The sequence below is a fragment of the Chelonoidis abingdonii genome, chromosome 15, assembly GCF_003597395.2.
Source record: "Chelonoidis abingdonii isolate Lonesome George chromosome 15, CheloAbing_2.0, whole genome shotgun sequence".
Classification (NCBI taxonomy): Eukaryota; Metazoa; Chordata; order Testudines; family Testudinidae; genus Chelonoidis; species Chelonoidis abingdonii.
In genome coordinates this window covers 23,317,560-23,341,869 of record NC_133783.1, presented here as the reverse complement: position 1 = coordinate 23,341,869, position 24,310 = coordinate 23,317,560, and the positions used below count along the sequence as shown (strand labels likewise).

The window sequence follows — 24,310 nt, the reverse complement described above, 5'->3', positions numbered from 1 at the left end:
CTGAAACCCGTACACTAGCCTGAAATCAGTTGACCTTTTCATTCTTTCAGCTAATTCTATAAATTATTTGGGAAAGTTCTGAAGGGCTTGGTCCTTTGAAAGCAAAATGGTGAGGCCATGCAAACATGTAAAGTGTGCAACCTAGACCCTCCTTGATTAAAATGCAGTTTGGGAAAGAATACTGGCAGACAGATCATTTGATTCAAATGGAAGTCTGAAACTACACTGGGTTGGAACTCAGGAACTCTTTTGATACCAGGTGTATGAATCCTAAGACAGTAAAGTGTGATTTGGAAATCTTTCCACATGTGGAGCATATTGGCAGTCTCAAAGCTAAGATGGTCTGAGCCCTCAGAAAGAAGATTTTCCACAGTTATCTGCCAGAACTTTGGAGCCGGTGCCCATCCCATAATTTCTGGTGTTGCTGTGGATTGTACAGCAGGGTCAGAAGTGCCTAGAGGTACCTGTAAGGATGTTCTAGCTATTAAGTCTCCTTTTGTAACTAAAGATTTAAATTCCTCTCTGCTTTTCTGAGGTAGCTTATCAGTAAAATCCAAAAATTTGTTTTAGTTCAAAAAAAACCATAACCAGTAATGCTTGATAATTGAAATTTCTGAATTGTAAGATGATAGAGAAACACTCATGACCAAATAAGTCAAGGGACTTTGGGTCCTTTTCACTTGGAGCAATTCTTGGCTGATACTCGGTGCTCAAGTAACCTCTGATGCTCTAGTCTGAGTACCTGAGGCAGCTAACTTTCGGTTGCCACACAATACCACAGTCTCACACCATTCTCCCTCTAAGCTCCCACAGTACCCAATTTGGGCCATGGAGCCTCTTCTGAATCGGAGCAGTACGTAGACTTACACATCTTTTTAGAAGTTCCTGGAGAAGATCTATCTTTCACTTTAGCAAAGCAGTAATGCTCCTTTTCCTCTGAGGACTTAATAATCATCCTACTGGAATCTGAAGATGGAACCTTGAATCTAGAGGATCCATAATTCACTGGAGCACTTCTGGATTATTGTGGAACTTGTCCAGCTGTGCCCAGATCAGAGGCCGGTCCCGTGGAGCAGTCTAATAAAAACATTTTTAGATTTGCCTCCCTAGATTTTAAAGTCCTTTTAGAAAAGGATTTGTACACCAAGCATTTACGGGAGATACGGGATTCCCCAAATAAAAAAAACGTCGCGAGAGGCAGGAATTGCTGCCTCACAAAAGAGGCAATATTTAAAATCATGTGCTTTAGGATGAGACATCCCTAAGTGCCACTAACAGGAAAAAGATCTCAGTGAGGAAAATAATGAAGAAGGAACATAAAAACTTCCTAGACTATCAACAAAAGAAAACCTATTCAGAATGTTCCAACAGGTAATTATCCAACTAACCCCAAGTATCCTAATGAACACTAATAAATACGTATTACATTGAGATTATGAAAGAAGTGATAAATTGAGAGGGAGACACTGGGGGCTCCATCTCACAGCCATGGATGGTGAGAAGTGGCAGTTGGGCCCTTCCGCCCCTTACGTCTTTAGGACAGAAGCACCAGGACAGTTGGCACATGTGCAGCCCCAATAGACTCTACTGGCCAAAAACTCCAATCTTGAGTGCATGGGGTGCGTGTGCACCAATCATGGAATATGTATGAACAAGCACTCTAAAGAAGAGGGTCACAGTGGAGATTACACTAATTTGAAAACTAGAAATCAAATTTATTTTAAAAGCTACAATTTAATAATAAAAAGAGAGAACACTATTGACCTGTCAAACCTAACTCTGACTAAACACAGTCAAACCAAGGATGGAAACAGTGAACGAAACAACACATGCATTATCATGATATTCTATTTCCATTTCCATTTATATCCTGATCCCTTAAAAATATGATCCTAGTTTGAAAAGTGATTATGTAAAAATAGCATATTACTTATCAGATCAGCTGTTTCTGTGCATTCAGTGACACATCTGCTCATTTTAGGAGTAAAAATAAGGTTTTTTTTTTAACCTTTTTTATTCCTATTAACACCGTAGAGCCAACACAATGAGAAAGAGTAAGTCCTGGTCTACACTACGCGTTTATACCGATTTTAGCAGCGTTAAACCGATTTAACGCTGCACCCATCCACACAACGAGGCCCTTTATATCGATATAAACTAAAGCTCTTCCACTGGTTCCTTGTACTGCTCTCCCGACAAGAGGAGTAGTCTGAATCCGGTTTCCCCTTATCGTTTAGGTTGTGTGACGCAAATCGACGGTATTGGCCTCCGGGCGGTTCTCCTATGCCCACTCGACCGCTCTGGAAGCTACTTTGACTTCGGATTCATCTGCCCCTAGCCAGAACCGCCTGAACTTTTGATTTATTTCCTGTTTGCCAGCGAGGGCTCTGTTCCCACAGTGGTAATGCAGTCCCAAAATATTTCCCAAACGTCCAGCTATGGTATCCGGGAATACGCTCTCGTCGCTTGTCTGACGTTGGGACAATCATTGTTTTAGATGCTCCGTACGTAGATGAACTTGCCAGCATTTGTGAACATCTCCGGGCTATGCATACAGGTCCCCATCGTGCTGTTGAGCCAGGTAACGAAAGTTCCAGATCAGCCATGTGACATTACGTCGGAGGAAGGGGGGGGGCTGATGAACTCTAGCTATTCCACAGACCGCACGTCTACAAAGACATGCCTTGCTGATCTGGCTGAGCTCCCATGCCTGTAGGTCAAAACACTGTTCGGTGGTTTAGGGTATATCTTCTCGTCATTTTTACACCCCCCTCGTTCGATGGAAGAAGGGAAAAAATCGTTTCTTGACTATTTATATATTCCTTGTCCGTGTGTCTGCTGTGTGGCTGGGGCATGACAGCAAGTCCTCCTTTCCTCTTCCGCTTTCCCGTGGGCAGACGTGTACCAGTGCCGTAGGACTCGGGTACCATCCTATCATTCATGCCAGGTGCGCGTTAGCTCGTGTCTTCGATGGGGTGGCCCGGGCGCGCTGGGTAAAATGGAATGACTCCCCGGTTTTTCCTGCGGCATATGATACCGATCTGTAGTCCCCGTCCTCATCTGCAATGGAGCTCACTCCCATCGCCCACTCTTTCTGTCTAAGACACCTGTTGTACGCCTGTGGAGCTTGCCTCCCTCGTTTTATCTCGGTAATAATCAGTGTTTCTTATTCTGCGGCTGTCTTTTTGAGCTTCTACACAAATGGGGGACCCTGCAATGGGTAAGCCAGAAGGTGTTAGGGTCGGGGAACACAGGGCTGGGGTTGTTCACGGCGCCCCCCCCCCCTTTTTGAGCGGTTTGGGGCCAGTGGGGCCCAAGCTCATCATTTTGTGGTCTTGACATGGCGCGCTGTGCTTCTGTTCTCTGATACACTGTTCTTCTAGTCCATGCCCATTCTACAGATGACTCTTTTTTAGTCAACTCAAGAGATGATACCCGGGAGTCATTTTCCATTTTGTTTTGCACCCCTGGTCCACCTCTTAGGCCGCCAGGGCTACCCATGGACGCAGCCGCGGTACAGACGACTGAGATCAACATCTCTCTTTGCCAGTTACAATGCACCGCAGGACGGTCGAACCCTCGTACCTGCTGTCCTTGCAAGCCAATTCTGCTGTTGTTAGTGCTGCAGGTATCGCCTTGTGATCGGCATCCCGTACACCATACGTGACAGTACAAAGGCAACGGGTCATGTTGCTCATCTTATGCGTTGCCAGGGCACATCCAGGAAACGGGGCGCAAATGATTGTCTCGTTGCTCTCACGGCGGAAGGATATGGAGTGAGTACCATTTACCCGATACCCGCGACACTGTTTGTTGCCCATCATGCATTGGGATCTCCCCGATTTCCCAATGCGGGGGTCGACTGCAGGAGACTTGGTGTAGTACGGATAGCTACCCACAGTGCATACGCTCCAGAAATCGACGCTAGCTCCGGTACCGCGATGCACACATCGATTTGTGCTTTGTGTGCCGCGCGCTTCCCCAATCTGTTTTACAAAACCGGTTTATGTAAAATCGGAATAATCCTGTAGTGTAGACGTACCCTAAGATAGATACTCCTTCTTGTAAGTAACCAACAAAATCATTTACTTCGGTCCAATCATTTAAATCTCTACAAACTCAAACATAAAAGATTGTGCAAGTGTAACTAAGGGCATCTGCTGCAGCCAGCAGGGTTGCATAAGTGTAAATGAAGGCTTAAATTGTTTTGCATAAGCTTTGTTACTGACAGAGTCCAAAGTGGGTTAGTGGGCAGGCAGTTAAAAAAATAACAAAACACTGTTTTTTACAAGTCAACCAAGCACATTTGATCTGCAAATTATTGGGAGACAAACCTGCAATCCCACAATGATTTTTACAGTTGCTTTTCAGAGCAGAATAACACTCTAAAAACAAAACAATTTTTATCTAAAAGAAAAGATTTTGAACAATGATCTTGTTTAATGGGTGTTCTTGGGAGAAACCTATATAAACAAACCAAAGTTTACCGTCTTCTATCAAACTGCTTAGGCACAGACTAGGTGCTTGGTTCATTATTATTTATATCCAATTTTATGCTGGCATTGAAGCTAACAGAGTATTATAGTGAGAAACATCATTGTGAGATTAGGTAGCATAAAAAGGAATAACAGTCGTAAATTAGGCCCAGAGATTAAAAGAATTATTCACCAACAACACAAAACATAGTTGGTAGGCCCAATTTTTGATCTACCAGATTTGAATCTCCTTTTTATTAGATTATGTTCTACATAATTTATTATAAAGTGTTTTTTTATTGATATCTTCATGCAAAAATGACACTTCATACCATTTTACTCAAGAAGAGCACTTTGTGCCTGAACCTGCACCACTGAAGTCAACTGGAGTTTTGCCACTGACTTCAATGGAAGTAGAATCTGGCCTCTATAATAATCCCCCTTCCTGCCACAGATGCCACTTACAATAGTCAATTTGCAATAATATATCAGCCTCTTCTGGGTAAAGATTCGTACCTGCCACTGGGGAGAGGTGGGAAAGCCACAGATTTCAATTTCTTGTCTTCTGCAGCTGTTAAGCAGTTCTTAATAGTCTCCTCAAGTTGCTCTTCACATTTGTCTGAACCCCATTGTGGGATGTGACAATGGATCACAAACTTTGCTGCTAGTCCACTGGACTGGCTGAGGGCAGCTGATACATAAAGAAAAGGTGATGATTAGTTTCTAATATAATCATTTTACAATTTATCACACCTTCCATCCCAAAGCACTTCACTCACAACACTAATTATTGTTCATTCCAGAAAACTTGCAAGAACATCAAGGCTGCAAAATCAAGCACTCAAGAATTAGGATATGTTCCAGAATTAAGGTTGTTTAATTACATGATCAGATACTTTTTCCACAGGATCCATGTCTCATTCAGTGAATGGTTAGTTATTTAATATTTGTCTTTATCCTCATTCTGTGTGTGGTCTCAGGCCTTATTTAACACACATTCAAACTCTGTACTGAATACAGTATTACTAATTTTCTGATGGGCATTTCTATGGTATTCTCTCAATTATATCTGAAAGCTTCACAGACTTTTAATGAATTTATCTTCACAGCACCTTATTATTCCCATTTTACATATGAGAAATAGAGGCACAAAGAGATTAAGATCAAAAGTATCCAACAGTTTTGAATGTCCAGCTTGAGGCACCTGTGAGGTGATTTTTCAGAGTACTTAATATTTTGATGGCACTTTATATGTTGAAAGTACAGTTCCAATCAACTTCAGTTGCAGTTGTGAGTGCGTAGCACTTCTTCAAATCTGTCACCACGTGTCTCACATTGGCCACCCAAAAAACGAGGAACATACAATTAGTGTCTAACTATGAAAAGTATGGTTTAAGTGACTCGCCCAGGCTCACACAGGAACTTGATGGCAGAGGATGCAATAGAATCCAATTCTCTGGGGTCCCACTCAACTTCAAGGAAATGGATAAAGTTTGGCAAAGTTGTAAGCAACTGAAAACAGGGTCTTATTTGTAGATTAGAAGGCCAGATGAAACCACTGTTATCATCTAGTCTGATCTCCTTTATAACACAGGCTATAAAATTTTTGCAAAATAATTCCGTGACTATATTTTAGAAAAACATCCAATCTGGATTTAAAAATTGCCAGTGATGGAGAATCCACCAGGACCCTTGGTAAGATGTTCCAATGGTTAGATACACTCACTGTTAAAATGTACACCTTCTTTCCAGTCTGAATTTGTACAGCTTCAACTTCAAGCCATTGGCTCGTGTTAAACCTTTCTCTGCTAGATTAGAGATCCCATTATTAAATATTTGTTCCCCATGCAGGTACTTATACACTGTAATCAAGTCACTCCCTAACCTTCCTTTGTTAAGCTAAATACATTGAGCTCCTTGAGCCTATCAGTATAAGGCACATTTGCTAATCCTTTAATTATTCTCGTGGCTCTTCTCTAAAACCCTCCAATTTATCAACATCCTTGAATTGCAGACACCAGAACTAGACACGGTATTCACAACAGTGCCAAAAACATAGGTAGAAAAACATCTCTGCTCTTTACTCAAGTTATAATGGAAATTGTTGAGAAAGCTTACTTATAAGTGGTGCTATTTAAAATATACACAAGAATTTTCTGATCTACCACTTTAACATACAGTCAGTCACCTTTAGGATGGAGCACAGTATTTACAGGAGAGCTCCAGCCATTAAAAAAACTTTTAGTATCATACATTAACATCTAAAATAATGAAAGTGGCAATTTTAAAAATACCAACATAACATGTGACAACACAAATGGTAAAATACATTCACCATGGCCCTTTGCTTTTAAAACTAGGCTATTTATTTGCGGGATTTTTAAAATGAGACTATTTACAGCATCCAGTCTCTGTGGTTTTGAAACACTAGATTGGACAAGGTATTAGAAAATGTATTGTAGAGAACATTGGATATAATCTTTCTTCCATCTTCAACCCCTATAAATCAGTTAATTTTGTTCACAGGTAAGATGCAACCTCCACAAAGTAAGTTCAGAGCTATATATTGCCACAGATATTTTAAAATTTCCACAAGTATTTCTTTCATAATTATATTTTTGATAATATAGCTGTTGTGCCAGGGTGGGAGAATAACAATTTAAGGAAAAAGATAATCACAAGATTTACATCTATATTTATATTCAAACATTTAAAGTACAGTTAGGGAAAACTTCTGCTTTGATTATTCGTTCTAATAAAATTTGTTTAATACACGGTAACTTACGAACTACTGAATATATTATACTGCGAGGTAGATGCTTAGCTATGGCTGAGGAATACACAATGTGCAAATCTGGGGGTGGAGGATAAGTCAAAGGTCATAAAGCTCACCTTTGCATTTCCCCAATCTTGGGGCTGCCATGGGCAGAAATGGCCCCTAGTGTAAGTTAAGGCAGCCTAACTACTGCCAGGGGGCTAAAAAACAAAGCCATGTGATGTGCACAGAACAGGGGGATCCTAGCCCCCTCCGTATCATCCAGGTATATCCCCTATATCAGCACCAGTTAGAAGGAAGGCACAAGAGCCTCTACATCACCAGAGAGATTTTTTAAAAAATATTTCCTAGTGTAGACAAAGCTCTAGATTAACCCAAGAACAGATCAGAGTGGCAGGAGAAAGGAATGAGTATTTGGGAGGAGGAAAAGCTGATATATTCAAAAAGATAATATAGCGCCCTTTTTACCTTCAGCAACTTCCAAAGGTCCTTGTGATTTGCGGAGCTCTTTTACTGTTTCTAAAAATTCTTTCCCTCCAGCCTTTTCCAAGGCCTTGCCTGCAAGGAAACAAAGCAAAAGGCTTTTATTTGAAACAAACAAAACAAACTGTATTTCTTTTTAAAAGAAAATACAACTGCAAATTTTTTCAAGAACAAAAGTTATACATGTATTATCTTGATTCACTCTTATTCGCCAGGATTTATTTATCAATCCTAAACTACCTGTTATTATTAGTACTTATTTTTACTAACATTTATGCATTTTACAAGAGCCAAATGAATAAATGTTTGTTAACATGTGTGAACCAAAAATGTATGAAATAAACATTGTATGTTTAAACTATGTGGAATAATCATGTATTCTTGACCATGAACAAACTAAAAAATTCTCTCTTTCCTACTTCACTCAGCAAAAAGAGGTTAGTATATAAACAACCAAGAGGAAATAATGTTGTATTTAACTTTTTAAAAATGCATTTTTGTAAGTGAAGCCGGTTCAGTTCTCCGGATATATCATAAAAATGAGATTCTGACATCGCAAACAGAAAGCCACCTCTATTTTTTCCCCCTGATATAACAGTAATGAAAAAGTGAGAGGATATATATGAATGGAAAATTTAGAAGGTTTAAATTTGCTAATTTTTTCTAAATGCCAGTTACATTTGACCATCATTGTTCTTAATATGCATAATTAAATTAAGTCATCTCCCGATAATATGAGATACCAGCAGAATGACCTTATTGTTAAAATCTTGAAGTTAAGATATGCTTTTTTGTACTGTCCAACACATCTGCTTATTATTTGAGTTCTTGAAAATAACACAGCATGTAACACTTTTTTTTTATTGGTTTTGGTTCATTGAGTTAGTATCTTATTATTTGAAGTACCTGAATTTTAGTTCTCTATAAAATATGCCATCTTTTTTATAATATAGGTTTAAAGAAAAGTGTACAGTAGGGTTTGTAGTACTTGCTCCTCAGATAGCGCTGAGAAGGATGAAAGCATGGGAACCAGATATCTCATATAGTAACTCCTTACTTAATGTTGTAGTTATGTTCCTGAAAAATGAGACTTTAAGTGAAACCATATTAAGCAAATCCAATTTCCCCAAAAGAATTAATGTAAATGAGGGGGTTAGGTTCCAGGGAAATTTTTTTCACCAGACAAAAGAATATATTATATATATATACTGTGACAGACCCAGACCAGTGGGGTACAGGAGTCTGTTAGAGGGCAAATATACTGGCCACTGGATGAGTAGTTTTCTGTTCCCTGAGTGACCAGAGCAGGGGCGCGGCACTAGAGTAATTAGGAACCTGCCTAGATACCAATTAAGGCAGACAGCTGATTAAAGACCTGCAGCAATCAAGGCAGGCTAATAGGGCACCTGGTTTTTAAAAAGCGAGCTCACTTCAGTTTCGTGGTGTGTGTGTCGAGAGGAGCTGGAGCAAGAGAGTGCAAGAGAGCGGGAGGGGAGTGGGAGTCGGGAGAAGTGCTGCTGGAGGACTGCAGGAGTACAAGCGTTATCAGACACCAGGAGGAAGGTCCTGTGCTGAGGATAAAGAAGGTGTTTGGAGACGCCATCGGGAATAGCCCTATATGGCCCAAGGGAATTGTACTGTCATCTGCTTGTTTTACACGGAGGGCACTATAAGACAGCTGCAAATCCAGCAGGCCTGGGGCTGAACCCAGAGTAGAGGGGTGGGCCTCGGTTCCCCCCACAACCGCGGCGAGAGCGAGGAGACACAGGAGGAGTTGACCAGATTGTGGGTTCCACCAGAAGGGAAGACCTCTGAAGGAGGCAAGCAAATCCACCAACATAAACGGCAGGACCACAAGGTAGAGGAAGAGTTTTGAGTCAAATACTGACACACATCGGCATACACAAAAAGTTTTAAACAAACATTTAATACTGTACACAGTGATGATCATTTGCTAAAAGCTTGGTTAGGTGGAGGAGTCAGAGGGTGGGATTCCCCTACTGCTCAAAGCTGAAACTAGCAATGGCTGACCCTCCAGGTTAACTCTACACTGTGCAAGGCTAGCAGGAGAAAGGGAGGACCGATAGCGCGATTTGCCCTTAAGTACAGTGCTTGTTAATTAATCTGTTTGCTGCTGCTAAAAAGTGCCCTTTCCCCTGAGCCCCTTCTCTATCAGAAAGATGGGGTCATAGTGGGGTGCAGGAGAGGGGGACCCCTGAATTAGCTCCCCTGCTTATCCCTCACTTGCTGCACACAGCAAAGGAATCTCGCAGGAGGCAGCTCACAAGGCAGAAGGCAGAAAGAACATGGACAGTGGGGAGAGGACGACAGGAACGCAGCAGCTGCTGACACAGTGAACTTATGTGCGGGGTCTGAAAGAAGGCTGCCTTCCCTGGGTTCCAAGCCACCAGTGCGCAGACAGGCCCCTCTGCCGCAGAGCCACGGCAGAGCGGCTGCCAAAGAATATTAAGGTATCGGCACCTAACGACAAGACGCAAAGTAAATCCTGTGGACGGGACTCTCCAGTTTATAAAAATTTAAAACTCAATAAAAAACAGATTCGAGACTGCATAATTGGCGAGTGGGGAATACTTCCGCTCCGGTTGACCATCAGAAGGTTAAAACACACTAATTTATAGGTCAAATAAGAGGATTAACCTATGATCTATATCTCGGATCCTCAACATTTTTATAAGCGGAAACGCCATTCTATTGATGCAGCAGAGGGCAGTAGGGCAGTGAGTTACTTGCCCAATATCAGTTGCAGTCAGGATCGCCAGAAAATGCATAGCGGTAGGGCTTTAATATTAACCGTTCAGCACGGATTTCATCCCACTGGCATTCTACTTTTGTTTATTTTTAATGATTGCAGAAAGCAATTGATCAGTTACTCAGCTGATTTGGAAGTCCAATAGAATACAATTTTCTGCTGATAATTTCCTGATGTCCACTTTCTTCACCAGGATCTGAAGTGAAAGTTGTCAGAAGTAGCGATATTCCTGCCAATAACGCCGCTGTATCATCATTCTAAAACTGCTGACCTGGCTTATAGTCAGTTCTGGGTATTCTTGGAAAATTCTTGCAAGCACATTTGTATTTTGATTAGAAATTTTTTCTAAACCCTGTGCACATCTTATTTACGATAGCTTTCTAGTACAGTAACTCCTCACTTTAATTGTCCCGGGTAACCCATTGTTACGTTGCTGATCAGTTAGGACATGGCTCATGTTAAATTTGTTGCAATACTCCCTTTTTCAAAGTCATTTAGGCAGCCGCGTCTGCTTTGTCTACTGCTGCAGGAAGAGCAGCCTGTTGCAGCTAGCTGTGGGGGCCTTGGAACCAGGGGGACTGGCAGCCCTCTATCAGCCCCGCTCCCTAAGTTCCCTGTGCAGCAGCTGCCTGCAGTTCAGCTGTGTCCCTCCCCACTTGCCATGTTCTTCTCCGCCTTCTGCCTTGGAGCTCGCTCGCCCGAGATTCCTTGCTGTGCTGCAAGGGAGGGAAGAAGAGGGGAGCTAATGTCAGGGGTGTCCCCCTGCTCCTGCACCCCACTTTACCCATCTTTCATAGAGAAGGGCTCAGGAGGAAGGGCACTTTTTAAAGCAGCAAAGCAAACTGATCTAATTAACAAGGCACTGTACTTAAGGGCAAATGCGCTATCTCCTCCCCATCGCTGCTGCCTTGCACAGTGTAGAGTTAACCTGGAGGGCTCAGCCACTGCTAGTCGTGCATTTAGCAGTAAGGGAATCCCACCCTCTGACTCCTCCACCTTAACCAAGCTTTGCAATGTCATCACTGTGTACCAGTATTAAATTGTTTGTTTAAAACTTTGTACTGTGTAGTGCTGTGTGTGTGTATTAGACAAAGCTCTACTCTCTACTTGGTGGTCCTGCGTTTATTGGTGGATTTGCTTGCCTCGAGAGGTCTTCCCTTCTGGTGGAACCCACACGTGCTGGTCAACTCCTCCTGGTGTCGGTTTGGGAGGTGGTGGGGGGGAACCGAGGCCCACCCTCTACTCTGCGTTCCAGCCCCACGCCCGTGTGATTGCAGCTGTCATATAGTGCCTCCGTAACAGCAGCATGACAGTACAATTCCCTGGGCTAGCTATCCGATGGCCTCCTCCAAACACCTCTTTATCCTCACCACAGGACCTTCCTCCTGGTGTCTGATAACCGCTCTGTACTCCTCAGTCCTCCAGCAGCACTTCTCCCAACGCCCACTCCACTCACCAGCTTCTTGCACCTCTTGCTCCCAGCTCCTCACACACACACCACAAACTGAAGTGACTCCTTTTTAAACCCAGGTGCCCTGATTAGCCTGCCTTGATTGCTGCAGTGTTCTAATCAGCCTGTCTGCCTTAATTTGGTTCTGCAGTTCCTGATACTCTCAGTGCGTAACGCTACCCTCACTCCCCAGCACACTTCTCCACTCCACTCACTACTGCCAAGCTTCTTGCACCTCTTGCTCCCACTCCTCAATCCACACACCCACAAAACTGAAGTACTCTTTAACACCCAGTCCCGATTAGCCTCCCTTATTGCTTGCAGGTTTCAATCACCTTCTGCCTTAATGTTCTCGCATTCCTGACTACTCTCAGTGCCTCGTTATCAGACACCAGGAGGAAGGTCCTGTGGTGAGGATAAAGAAGGTGTTTGGAGGAGGCCATCGGGAAGTAGCCCAGGGAATTGTAGCTGTCATGCTGCTGTTACAGGAGGCACTATAGACAGCTGCAATCCACAGGGCCTGGGGCTGGAACCCAGAGTAGAGGGTGGGCCTCGGTTCCCCCCAAACCTCCCAACCAGACACAGGAGGAGTTGACCAGACTGTGGGTTCCACCAGAAGGGAAGACCTCTGAGGCAAGCAAATCCACCAATAAACGCAGGACCCACCAAGGTAGAGGAGGAGCTTTGTCACAATACACACACACGCACACACAGTACAAGTTTTAAACAAACAATTTAATACTGGTACACAGTGATGATCATTGCAAAGCTTGGTTAAGGTGGAGGAGTCAGAGGGTGGGATATTCCCCTTACTGCTAAATGACGAACTAGCAAGTGGCTGAGCCCTCCAGGGTTAACTCTATCACTGTGCAAGGCAGCAGGAATGGAGGGAGATATGCGCATTTCCCTTAAGTACAGTGCCTTGTTAATTAGATCAGTTTGCTGCTGCTAAAAAGTGCCCTTCCTCCTGAGCCCTTCTCTATGAAAGATGGGGTAAGTGGGGTGCAGGAGCAGGGGGACACCCTGACATTAGCTCCCCTCTTCCTTCCCTCCCCTGCAGCACAGCAAGGAATCTCGGGGAGCAGCTCCAAGGCAGAAGGCAGGAGAAGAACATGGCAGTGGGGAGAGGGACACAGCTGAACTGCAGGCAGCTGCTGCACAGGGAACTTAGGGGAGCGGGGAGCTGATAGAGGGCTGCCAGTCCACCCTGGTTCCAAGCCCCCACCAGCTAGCTGCAACAGGCTGCTCTTCCTGCAAGCAGTAGACAAAGCAGGCGGCTGCCAAATGACTTTAAAAGGGAGTATTGCACAAATTTAAATGAGCATGTTCCCTAACTGATCAGCAACGTAACAATGTTAACCCGGACAACTTAAAGTGAGGAGTTACTGTACTAGAAGCTATCGTAAATAAGATGTGCACAGGGTATGAAAAAATTCTAATCAAAATACAAAATGTGCCTTGCAAGAATTTTCCAAGAATACCCCAAAACTGCTAACCTAAAAGCCAGGTTCAGCAATTTAGAAGATGATACAGCGCTTATTGGCAGAGATATCGCTACTCTGCAACTTCACTTCAGTTCCCTGGTGAAGAAAGTGGACAATCAGGAAAATTATGCCAGCAGAAATTGTATTCTATTGGACTTCCAGAATCAGCTGAGGTAACTGATCCAATTGCTTTTCTGCAATCATTTATAAAATAAACAAACAGTTGAGATGCCAGTGGGGATGAAATCCGTGCTGAACGGTTATATAAAGCCCTGACCCTATGCCTATTTCTGGGATCCTGACTGCAACTGATATTGGGCAAGTAACTTCACTGCCCTGTGCCTCAGATTCCCCACTTATAAAATGGGGATAATGGTACTTCCTTATCTCACAGAAGTGGTGTTAGGCTTATGACACTGATGTTTACACAGCATGAGAGAGCTACAGCAAAAGACATAAGTACTAGTATGAATATATTTCATTTCCTTCTGAGCTTTTTCAAATGCAAATACAAAATAACTAATACAGAAGGGATATATGAAGAGATTACTCACCTTGTGCAGTAACTGTGTTTCTTCGAGATGTGTGTCCCTATGGGTGTTCCACTTCAGGTGCGGATGTGCCTCTCATGCCCTTGATCGGAGATTTTTAATTAACCGCATCTGTTCAGCATGCATATGCACCCAATGCCTCCTCATGCTGAACACCAAGGCTATATAGGAGTGTGCAGGCAAACCACAATGAGTTCTTTCTCCACCCAAACATTCCTTAAGGAACAGACTGAAGCAGAGGGGGAGGAGGGCAGGCAGTGGAGCATCCATAGGGGGACACATCTTCAAGAACCAGTTACTGCACAAGGTGAGTAACCTCTTCCTCAAGTAATATCCCTATCAGTGCTCCACTTCTGAGCAGTATCCCCATATGGAGGAGGGAATTTCAGAATAGAGTCCAATACTGAAGACAGTACTGCAGAACCAAGTGCTATATGGAATCTAACAGCTTGGATCAGGGCCTAATGTTTCAAAAATGTATGTATTGAAGCCTGTGTAGTGGCTCTACATATTTCAGATATTGGTACATTCTTCAGTAGTGCCATAGAAGTTGCTTATGATGTGGTTGAATGTGCTATAACCCTCTGGGGGGATGAACACCTGCAACCGTATAACAAGCAATAATACATCCAGAAATCCACTTCAATAGTCCTTGACTAGAAATTAAGGATTCCTTGGATCTATCTCCAAAGGAAATGGTGACTTTCTAAATTGCTTGGTCCTATCTAAGTAAAACACCAATACCCTTCTAACATCCAGGTACGTAAGCAGGATTCCTATAGGGAACTATGTGGCTTCAGGAACTTCAGTAGAACTTCAGGCAAGAATTTATAGACCTTGTCCTTAAAGAATGCCCTGAGATGGCAGGGGGCCTGCCATCAAAGCTCCAATATCCCTGACTCTTGGGGCCAACGTGATGGCTACTAAGAAGACCGTCTTCATAGACAAATGCAAGAGTGAACAGGTTGCCATAGGTTCAAATGGAGATCTCATAAGGTATTTAAGTACCAGGTTGAGGTCCCACATTGGGATGGGATCCCTAATCTGGGAACAGAAATTCCCCAGACTCTTCTTACAAACCTAGATGACACAGGATGAGCAATATGGAGAACTCTTCTACTGGAGATTAAATGGCTGATATTAAGGCCAAATGGTCCTTAACTGAGCTAACTGATAACCCTGATTTCTTTAGATCCAACTGATAATCCAGGATGACTGAAACTGACACAGATTCAAGCAGAAGGCAGCGACAACACAAATAGAAGAGTCTCCTCCATTTCTGCAGGTAAATAGTACAGACTGATGTCTTCCTACTATTCAGTAATACCTGCTGTACTTCCGAAGAGCAGGAGGATTATAACCCTGTGAACCATCAAGGAGCCACGCTCTGAGGCACAGAACCACTAGGTTGGGAAGAAGCATGCGACCCACATCCTGTGTTAGGAGATGAGGAATGGTTGAGAGCTTGAATGGTGGTTGGGCACATGGGTGAAGCAGGTAAGAGTACCAATCCTGTCTCAGCCAGATCATCACTGTAAGGATAACTCTGTCCTATCACATAGGACCTAATCGCATCAATCACACTATCAGAGGCTTGTTCACCTGCACATCTACCAATGTGATATGTGCCAGCAATGCCCCTCTGCCATGTACATTGGCCAAACCGGACAGTCTCTACATAAAAGAATAAATGGACAAAAATCAGATGTCAAGAATTATAACATTCAAAAATCAGTTGGAGACAACTTCAATCTCCCTGGTCACTTGATTACAGGCCTAAAAGTTGCAATATTACAACAAAAAAAATTCAAAACAGACTCCAACATGAGACTGTTGAATTGGAATTAATTTGCAAACTGGATATCATTAAGTTAGGTTTGAATAAAGACTGGGAGTGGATTGGTCATTACACAAAGTAAAGCTATTTCCCCATGTCTATTTTCCCCCCTACTGCTCCTTCCACCTTCTTGTCAACTGCTGGAAATGGGCCATTTTGATTACCACTACAAAAATTTTTTTTTCTCTCTCCTGCTGATAATAGCTCACTTTAACAGATCACTCTTGTTATAATGTGTATGGTAACACCCATTGTTTCATGTTCTCTCTGTGTGTATATCTATCTATCTATATATCTTCCTACTGTATTTTCCACTGCATGCATCCGATGAAGTGGGTTTTAGTCCACGAAACTTATGCTCAAATAAATTTGTTAGCCTCTAAGGTGCCACAAGTACTTCCTGCTCTTTTTGCTGATACAGACTAACATGGCTGCTACTCTGAAACCTGTCTTATCTGATCTTGTTCATCACTCTTAATATAAGTGGCATTGGAAGGAAAGCACAGAACAGTCCCCTCCTCCAGGACAGAAGAAAAACATCTCCCAAGGAGTGGTGGCCTCGTCCGGGGACAAGGATGAAATATATATTTGAGTGGTAACCTCCTTATTCACCTTAGCTTCCTGTTCCTCAATTGTCTTCTCCAGTGGGGGGGACAGGTTGGGGATGGGAGAGTCGAACAACTCTGGCCTCCCTGTGAGATGGTACCAGTGGTCTGGCAAATTGCTTTTAATAGGCAGCCCAATATGCCCCACTGCAGGGCCCATACAGACGTGGGTGTGGCATACAGGATTGGTTCCACCACCCTTGACAGCAAGCACGATTCTCCCTATAACTATCAGACACAGGCTTCCTGGAGAGACATGTCTGAGAATCCTGAACAGAAATAGAAGAGACTGACTGAAAGTCTTCCTCCATCAAGTCCAATGGTGTAACACCCACAGAAAACAGTGGAAAGTCCTGCAGTACCAGAGGTGGTAAAGAGATCAGGGTCTCAGCACCTACAGATGCTCAGTACCCAAGAGGAGTGGGGACTCTTACTCATCTGTTATTGAGAGGTCCCTTGAATACCTAAACTCTTGTGATCCTGAGTAAGAGATCAGTACCTATGCAGTAGCTGCACTGACAGAGTTGCTGATGGTACCATTGGTGGGCGTACAAAAGTTGATGCCAGTGATACCTGGCACTGTTACACGCTTGGTGCCAAGGGTGCCAAATGCATAGCTACCGACGGCTGGGCAGAATACACAGGTAACAGCTGGGATGAATGCAAAGGTACCAGTGGCTGGACCAAACCCAGTGGTTCCCGTCCCAAGTGTCTATGCTAGCCCTCCTCGCTCCAAGAAGATAATGAAGTCTTATCAGAGCAATGTCTCTGGGACGCCGGGACGTCACAGACTTGCCAGTACCAAAGGAGGAATCCTTCAAGTCAATGGTAACAAGCCAAGAAGCTGAGGCTTCAGAGACTGTAGATCTCTCCAGACACCTGGTCATTTTTTGGAGCTGGCTCCTTAAAGTAAGAGTCTGTACTCCTGTTTTTGGAAGTTTTCCCTGACACTTCCAACACCTCCCTTTTCGCAGGAGAAGGTTGTGCTAAGATAGAAGAAGCGCTGGATCTATCCTGAGATAGATGAATTGGGGAGGGAGAGGGGGGGCTGCAGAGAGGGAGAGGTTGGGAGTCTCCTGACCTGGCTCAGACGATGGTTGAAGGAAGCGCTCCATGATTAATTTGATCTTAATCTCCCTGTTTTTCCTTGCCCTGGGCTTGAGGGCTAGACGGAAGTTGCACTTAGTGATGTAGGACTCCCCCAAGCAATGGAAGAATTTAGAGAGGCTGTTGCTCACCGGTATGGTCTCTGAGCAGGAAAGGCAGTGTTTGAAGCCTGGAGAAGCCAGGCATGTCCTGCCAGGAGGAAACAGGTCCCCTAGAGGGAAAGAGGGGAAATGATCCTCTCCCTACTTACCTGTACTAACTAGAACAACACTGAAACTAACAACTAACTACACTAAGTATTCTAAGAAAGATAAAGTGAGGCATGCTCAAGGGGGACACATCAAGGCTCCGTCTCAGGCCAAGGCAGTTAAGAAGGAACTGAGGGCAGTTCATCCACACACTCCTTTATAGCCTCAGTGTCAACACAAGGAGGCATAGGGTGCACGGGCTGGGGCTGAACAGGCACTGCTAACTGAAAATCTCTGATCCAGAGCTACAGAGGTGCATGCGCACCTAAAGGGGAGCACCCACAGAGAAAATACTTGAAGAACAATTGATTATTTAACTGCATTAGCACCCATGGATTCTAAAAAGATGAAAACTTTTAAAAGGCAGTAATAAAGGATCAACTAGGTACACAATTAGGCTGTTTATACTACAGTCTATGCTGGCATAACTTATGTTGCTCAGGAGTGTAAATATTCCACCCCCTTGAGCGACATAAGTTACATCAACACAAGCATTCATGTGCACAGCCCTATGCTAGCGGAAGAGCTTCTCCTGCCAACATAGCTTACACCACTCACAGAGGTGGGTTTTTTATGCTAACAGGAGAGCTCTCTCCCATCAGCATAGAGCGTCTTCGCCAGATGCACTGCAGCAGCACAGCTATATTGGTACAGCTGCTACGGACCACAGAAGATTTAACAAGTCTTGACCTGGAAGGGAGAATGATAAGATATCAAACCAATCCTATTTTAATCATGGCATTTGTCATCTCATCTGTATGTTAGCTATTATTTGCAATTCACCGATTAGCTGCAAATATCTGGAGCCTGCCATCCCTGCTCAATTCCAGCCTAGTTTTCAGGACAGAAATGAAAGAGTATTAAATTTCAGCAGCCAGCCAGTAGACCAGATATCAGTCCAATGCTAGATTTGCCTTTGCAGCTTCCAACAGAGCCTTACCTATTTCCTCCTTGAGGTCTATTTCAGCAGTTGTTGGGTGAACAATGCCTTCTACTTTCATGGAGCCAATATGGCTGACATCACTTTGTGTCAGAGAAAGCTGCAAGATGAGAATGAGAATATAGAAAGAATTAAACTAATAATTTTAACTGTGAAACCATTTTCATACCAAATTACTACAAAAGAAGACAGACGGACCCCACTTTCATGGGTCATTCATTTTACTGTAGTCAAGTTGTCTGATTCCAACTTTTAAACTTTACTTTTATATGCTCTTAGAGTACACCAGGCCTAATTCCCCACCCACACATCATCACAGAACTGGAAACAACCAATAATTGAAGCCTTAATGAGAGTTCAAAAAGCTATTCTACAGACTCTACAGTCCCATTTCTCTCTTTGTTCAATCTCAACAACAGAAAAAAAGGACAGAAATATTGAGACTATCACACAAAAAATGACATCACAGCTCTATAAGCTTTTTGGAAACTCACCAGTTGCACATTAAGTGGAGTTTGCTGGAGATTTGCTCTTAAATTCTGTGAGTATTTCATTTGCAGTGAGCATGCTCCCTAATCTCACTGAGTCTCCCTACTTCATTCTGAAGCAGAAATACAGACCTGAACTTCTGGATGATACACAATGGAATCTTCTGCTACTGAAAATGCCCTTTGGTCTGGAGAAGATATGTGGGGCTGGTAGCCAGAAAACAATGAGTTTTACCAATTCCACTGAGTGGAATTCTGTGCACTTCACAACTGTTATTATTGAGCAAGGCCTAATAACTCTACTCTAGGAGCAAGGCAAGTATCAGCCCTCCCCATTTTACAGAAGTAAATGGGAGGCTGCATAAAGTCACATCTGGTCGAACTGGGAACAGGACCCATATCTCGAACAGAGCAGACCCAACGCTCATCCACTTAGCTACACTATTGCTCCAAAAGAACCTGCCAGATTTATGTGCCGTGGTACGCAATCTGTAAATTAGGGCTACTTTTTCATATGCTAAAGCTTGGTCCAGCAGGGGCTGAAGAACCAGAAGGAGTCAGGGCCAACATGTCCAGTTTCTGGTGAATCAAACCAAATTGACGCTGGACTACTGAAACCTGGGAGAGGTGCTGTGGCTTGGTGCCAATGCCCAAGTCTTGCACAGGGTCCTTGTGCCTAAGAGGTCCAGGCCAACAGCTGCAGGTGCTGATCTCAAATGGAGCCAGTGCCAAAGAGGGCCTGACAAAGAATATGGCTCCAATTATTGAGTATTTTTAAAAGGCTCTGAGATTTATAAGGCAGGGCATGCAACTCTGGGGGGGGATCTTCAGAAGAAATTTGATGAAATATATTTTTCTTTGAAAGATCCTACCCTTTAAAATGAAAAAGCTTGAAGGATGTCTCCATAGTTAAGTCTGTAAGAAATTATGCAGTATCTTTCAAATAGAATGATAATAAGAGGTTAAGGAAGCTAAAAAAAATCCTGACCACCATGCGAAACAAAAGAGGAAGGCGAGAGTTTTGTTAGACAATTTAGCTGGACAATGTGGACATGCCAAAATCCTGTTAGAAACATCTTAGAATTCTGGCCAGCCAAACTGTTAGAAATCATTTTAGCTGGAAGATTAAAAATGGTTCATTAACATAACGAGAAGCAGCGTAGCTAGGCCTTAACTAAACTCAGCCCCCTCTTCTCCAATAGCCATACTGGGAGACCCAAATCATCATTTCACTCTCACCAGGAAGAAAGAATATCCAGTCTTGATCTTGAAAACCTTTAATCTACAGAAAAATCTTATAAGGACCTAATCCAAAACTGACTGACGTCAATGGGGTTTGGATCCAGTTTAAATCCCAAACAACTGAGCCAGAATGCTAGGGGAGAGCTTGTGTTCATGCAGGATGGGAAATATTCTTTTGCTGATGTTAGACTCTATGATGCTATCATATCTTACTATATAAAATCTGTTCTCTGACTTCTATTACCTTCTGTCCTGGAATGAGGCTCTTAGAAGACAGGATGGTGAATCCATCCCCAGGTCCATCCTCAGATGTTGAATTTGAGGCCCCTTCTTTTTCATTCTCCTTCTGCTTGCTCTATTGGGGGAAAGAAGGCAAAATGATGCAAAAACAATCAGGAAAAGTCTGTGATTATAATTTTTCAAAAGATCAAAGCAATGGCCTTTTCATCTAAACTTTATAGGATAACAACCAAACCATAGCTTTTTACTATCCCAAAGTTATTCATTAGAGTTTTCTACTATTTACTAAACATAGGAAAAGTAAAGGTGGAGCAGAGTGGAGGTTTGTGGTACTGTTAGATTTAGTAATAGATACATATGTCTGCAGCTTATTGAGAATTTTGGTTTTTGTAATTTTACTTATGCTGCATTAATTTGTGAGTATTCAAACTTAATAACAGCTAAATGCTCTAATTTATATGGGAAAACAAACTGGGAGCAGCCACTAGAACTTGAAAATAAATCATAATCCAATAGCACCTTTATCACATAATTACTCATCACACAACCACTCGGATGACCTAGATGAAAAGTTACTCACCAGTAACTACAACGAGGAGTCCTTGTGGCACCTTGAAGACTAACAAATTTATTTGGGCATAAGTTTTCGTGGGCGATACCCACTTCATCAGACGCATGGAGTGAAAAAAAATAGGCAGGTTCAAATATACAGCACATGAAAAGATGTGTTATGTGCTGTATATTTATACCTGCCTACTTTTTTTCACTCTATCCATCTGATTAAGTGGATTATAGCCCACGAAAGCTTATGCCCAAATAAATTTGTTAGTCTCTAAGGTGCCACAAGGACTCCTCGTTGTTTTCGCTGATACAGACTAACATGGCTCTGAAACCTGTCACCAGTAACTGTAGTTTTTCAAGCCTGTTGCATCTGCAGATTCACACCTGTGGGATGCACCCCTTGGTGCAGCCTTGCCTCAGGAGTCTTCTAGGAAAAAAACCATGTCCCTCACAGCTCTGAACATTCAGACCAAAGGATGTGAGAGGCCAAGTAGACCAACACCTCAACTCCTCCTGCTAAACCTCTGAGTTTTGAGAATGTAGAATTCAGAATAAGATGGGAAGATGGCTAGTGATGTGAACATGTATAGTTATTCTTTTCATACATACAGTTATTGTTAAGTAATTCTACTTTCTTCTTAGAGGTGGTCTCTGCATTTTCCCAGCTCTGGCAATATGGCAAGCAGTACAAACCCAGAAAGACAGGCTGAGCAACCATAATTAAGCAAGGATTGCAAAGTAAGTATTGTATCTAAGTGCCAGGTCAAGAACATGAATCTATGATAGTACTGCATAAAGGTGTAAACAGAATTCCAGGGAGCAGCTCTAGTAGTTTTGTATGATGAAAACATTATAGAAGGATGAATTGATACCACTGTAGCCTTTGTAGAGGGAGCCCTAAAGTGCTCAGGTACTCTAGCTAAAACGTAAGTGCATAATCTCATCCATTTCAATGGATGATGTACGGAAATGGCATTATTTTTACATTTATCCCCCAAGGCTTCAAAATGCCTAGGTGATGACCTAAATGACTTAGTCCTATCCAAACAAAATCTCATAGACCTCTTAATATGCAGAGTATGTAGTCTCATTAGGTTTTGGAAAGAAAAACCAAATGAGACTATAAGAGTAATGTTTTGAATTAGGTGGAACTCAGAACCCGCTTCAACTTCTAGCAATGAGGGGAAAAAAAATTAGATACGTGCTCCGCCTGAGGGGTGATTGACTGATGGTCTCCTGCTAGACAGGGACAGAGGTAGGTGATGATCCATTAGATACTTGGACCTTATAAGCAGACTAAGGAAGCTCAATAGGGGAGGGACTGCAGAGAAGGCAGGACTCTCCTGCAGGACATACAGGAAGCAGGGTAGGCTCCTGTGGTGGAGAGCCTTAAACTAGGGCCTGCAAGTAGCAGGGAGATCCCTTAGGGAAGCAACTAGAGTCCCCAGAGAGAGGAGTCAGTGGAGGGAAAAACTTGCTATACAAGAAGCAACAGAGAAAGAACTCTGCAGAAGCAGGTTAGGGTCCTGTTGGGGAGGCTCTGAGGTAGGTCCAGTAAGAGCACTTCAGTGGACCCTGAGAGGGGCGGAAAAGTTATTAGAGATTTACTTGGCCTTTGTTGCACCTTTTTGCTACCCTGGAATGGGTTTTAAACTTCTAAGTGACCTGACTAAAGGACCAAGCCAAAGAAGACCTAGAGGTGACCAGTGTGCAAAGACTAGTGGTCTGCAAGGAGTGCTAGAGATGAGGATCTCTGGCAGCACTGCACTCTAACACAAGGGGGTACACTCACGGTGAGTACGTTTACTACTTTTGGTAAAAACTTTGGTGGGGATAGAGCACAGCTTTGTCCGCATGGCCTAGAGAGTGAAGGAAAGTTTAGCAGTCAAAACCTCCAACTCATTCATTCTTCTCACAGATGTAATTGCAATTAAAAATATATATTTTTTAAAAGCACTGAAATCATGTCTCCAGCAAGAGACCAAAAGGTCAGAGGAGAAGATGGAGACTGATGTGAATATGAGGAGACATTACTCTGAGAGAATTACAAAAGGCTGATATAATGAATCTTTTCAGCACCAACTATATATCCCATGTCAGGACAAGTTCTCTGACCACTGAAAATCTTAACCAGAAATTCTGTCATAGTAGTGTGGCTGAAAACGTTACAGTTCTTAGCTAGAAGGTGGTGATGGTCTGCTGCTTTGGTGTTGGACTTCTTGGGAAGGAGGGTGGAAAAAATAAGGGTGGGTGATGAGGAAGTGTGTTTTATATGCTACAGCGTCCTTCCCACAAAGCTGGTGCAGGATCCTAGTGACAGTATGGGTTTTTGTAAAGGTATCATAGAAGGTAATGTGAAGATACCTGAAAAGTATCCTCTAAGCATTGACTGCCACGATTCTGGAAGCTCATTACAGAAATAATCTGATGGCTCATTTCTCCACTACTTTCTACTCTTTTGAGAGAAAATCCTGGATCATGTACTTCTCACTCATTATCAACCCCTACCTCCCACTTCCAGTTGTTACAAACAAGATACCAATCAACTAATAAGCAATGGGAAGGCATCCATCTAATTTCTCCTATTCCCCTGTATCATTCTTCATTCAACCAGTCTCTCCCATCTCTCAAAAACACCAAACCTAGTTTTCGCTTACCTTTTTGGGTGCCCGGGCTTTGGTAGCCTTTGCTTTCTTTCCACTCTTCTTGCTCACCAAGGATTTCCTCCCTCTCTTTTCAGGAGATGGGGAAAGGATAGTTTCAGATTTGCTTTTGGCACCTCGTTTTTTGGCAAGAAGCTCTGGTTGAATTCTGGGCAGGACCCCTCCACTTGCAATGGTCACTCCTTTTAGCAACTGCAGGGAGAGGCAGTGTAAAGAAGCATGACTCATCTGATTAAAATCCCTCATTCTTGACTAGAACTGTCCTCATAGACTACACTGCACTATACATAAGTCGAGTATACAATATTTAAAATGCTCATTTTATTCTATTTGTTGCATTTGTACTGTAACGCTCATACAAAAGTAACAATGCACTTCACAATAATTATT

General features: G+C 42.9%; 1 protein-coding gene and 1 long non-coding RNA gene across 3 annotated transcripts in view; one reads left to right on the top strand and one right to left on the bottom strand.

Annotated features, from left to right (window-relative positions):
- The window catches only part of MACROH2A2 (macroH2A.2 histone), a 47,944-nt gene that overhangs the window by 2,155 nt on the left and 21,479 nt on the right, over positions 1-24,310 (bottom strand). For both annotated transcript variants that reach the window (XM_032795212.2, XM_075072641.1), the window contains 5 exons: positions 23,915-24,112; positions 20,701-20,811; positions 18,727-18,826; positions 7,720-7,809; positions 4,992-5,166 (listed from right to left, as the gene is read on the bottom strand). In XM_032795212.2, the coding sequence (XP_032651103.1) occupies positions 4,992-5,166; positions 7,720-7,809; positions 18,727-18,826; positions 20,701-20,811; positions 23,915-24,112 (674 nt within the window). The remainder of the gene's footprint in view (positions 1-4,991; positions 5,167-7,719; positions 7,810-18,726; positions 18,827-20,700; positions 20,812-23,914; positions 24,113-24,310) is intronic.
- Positions 317-22,072, top strand: LOC116833600 (uncharacterized). Its single transcript, XR_004375727.2, has 3 exons — positions 317-460; positions 15,182-15,274; positions 21,900-22,072. It is a non-coding gene; the product is annotated as an uncharacterized LOC116833600 (long non-coding RNA).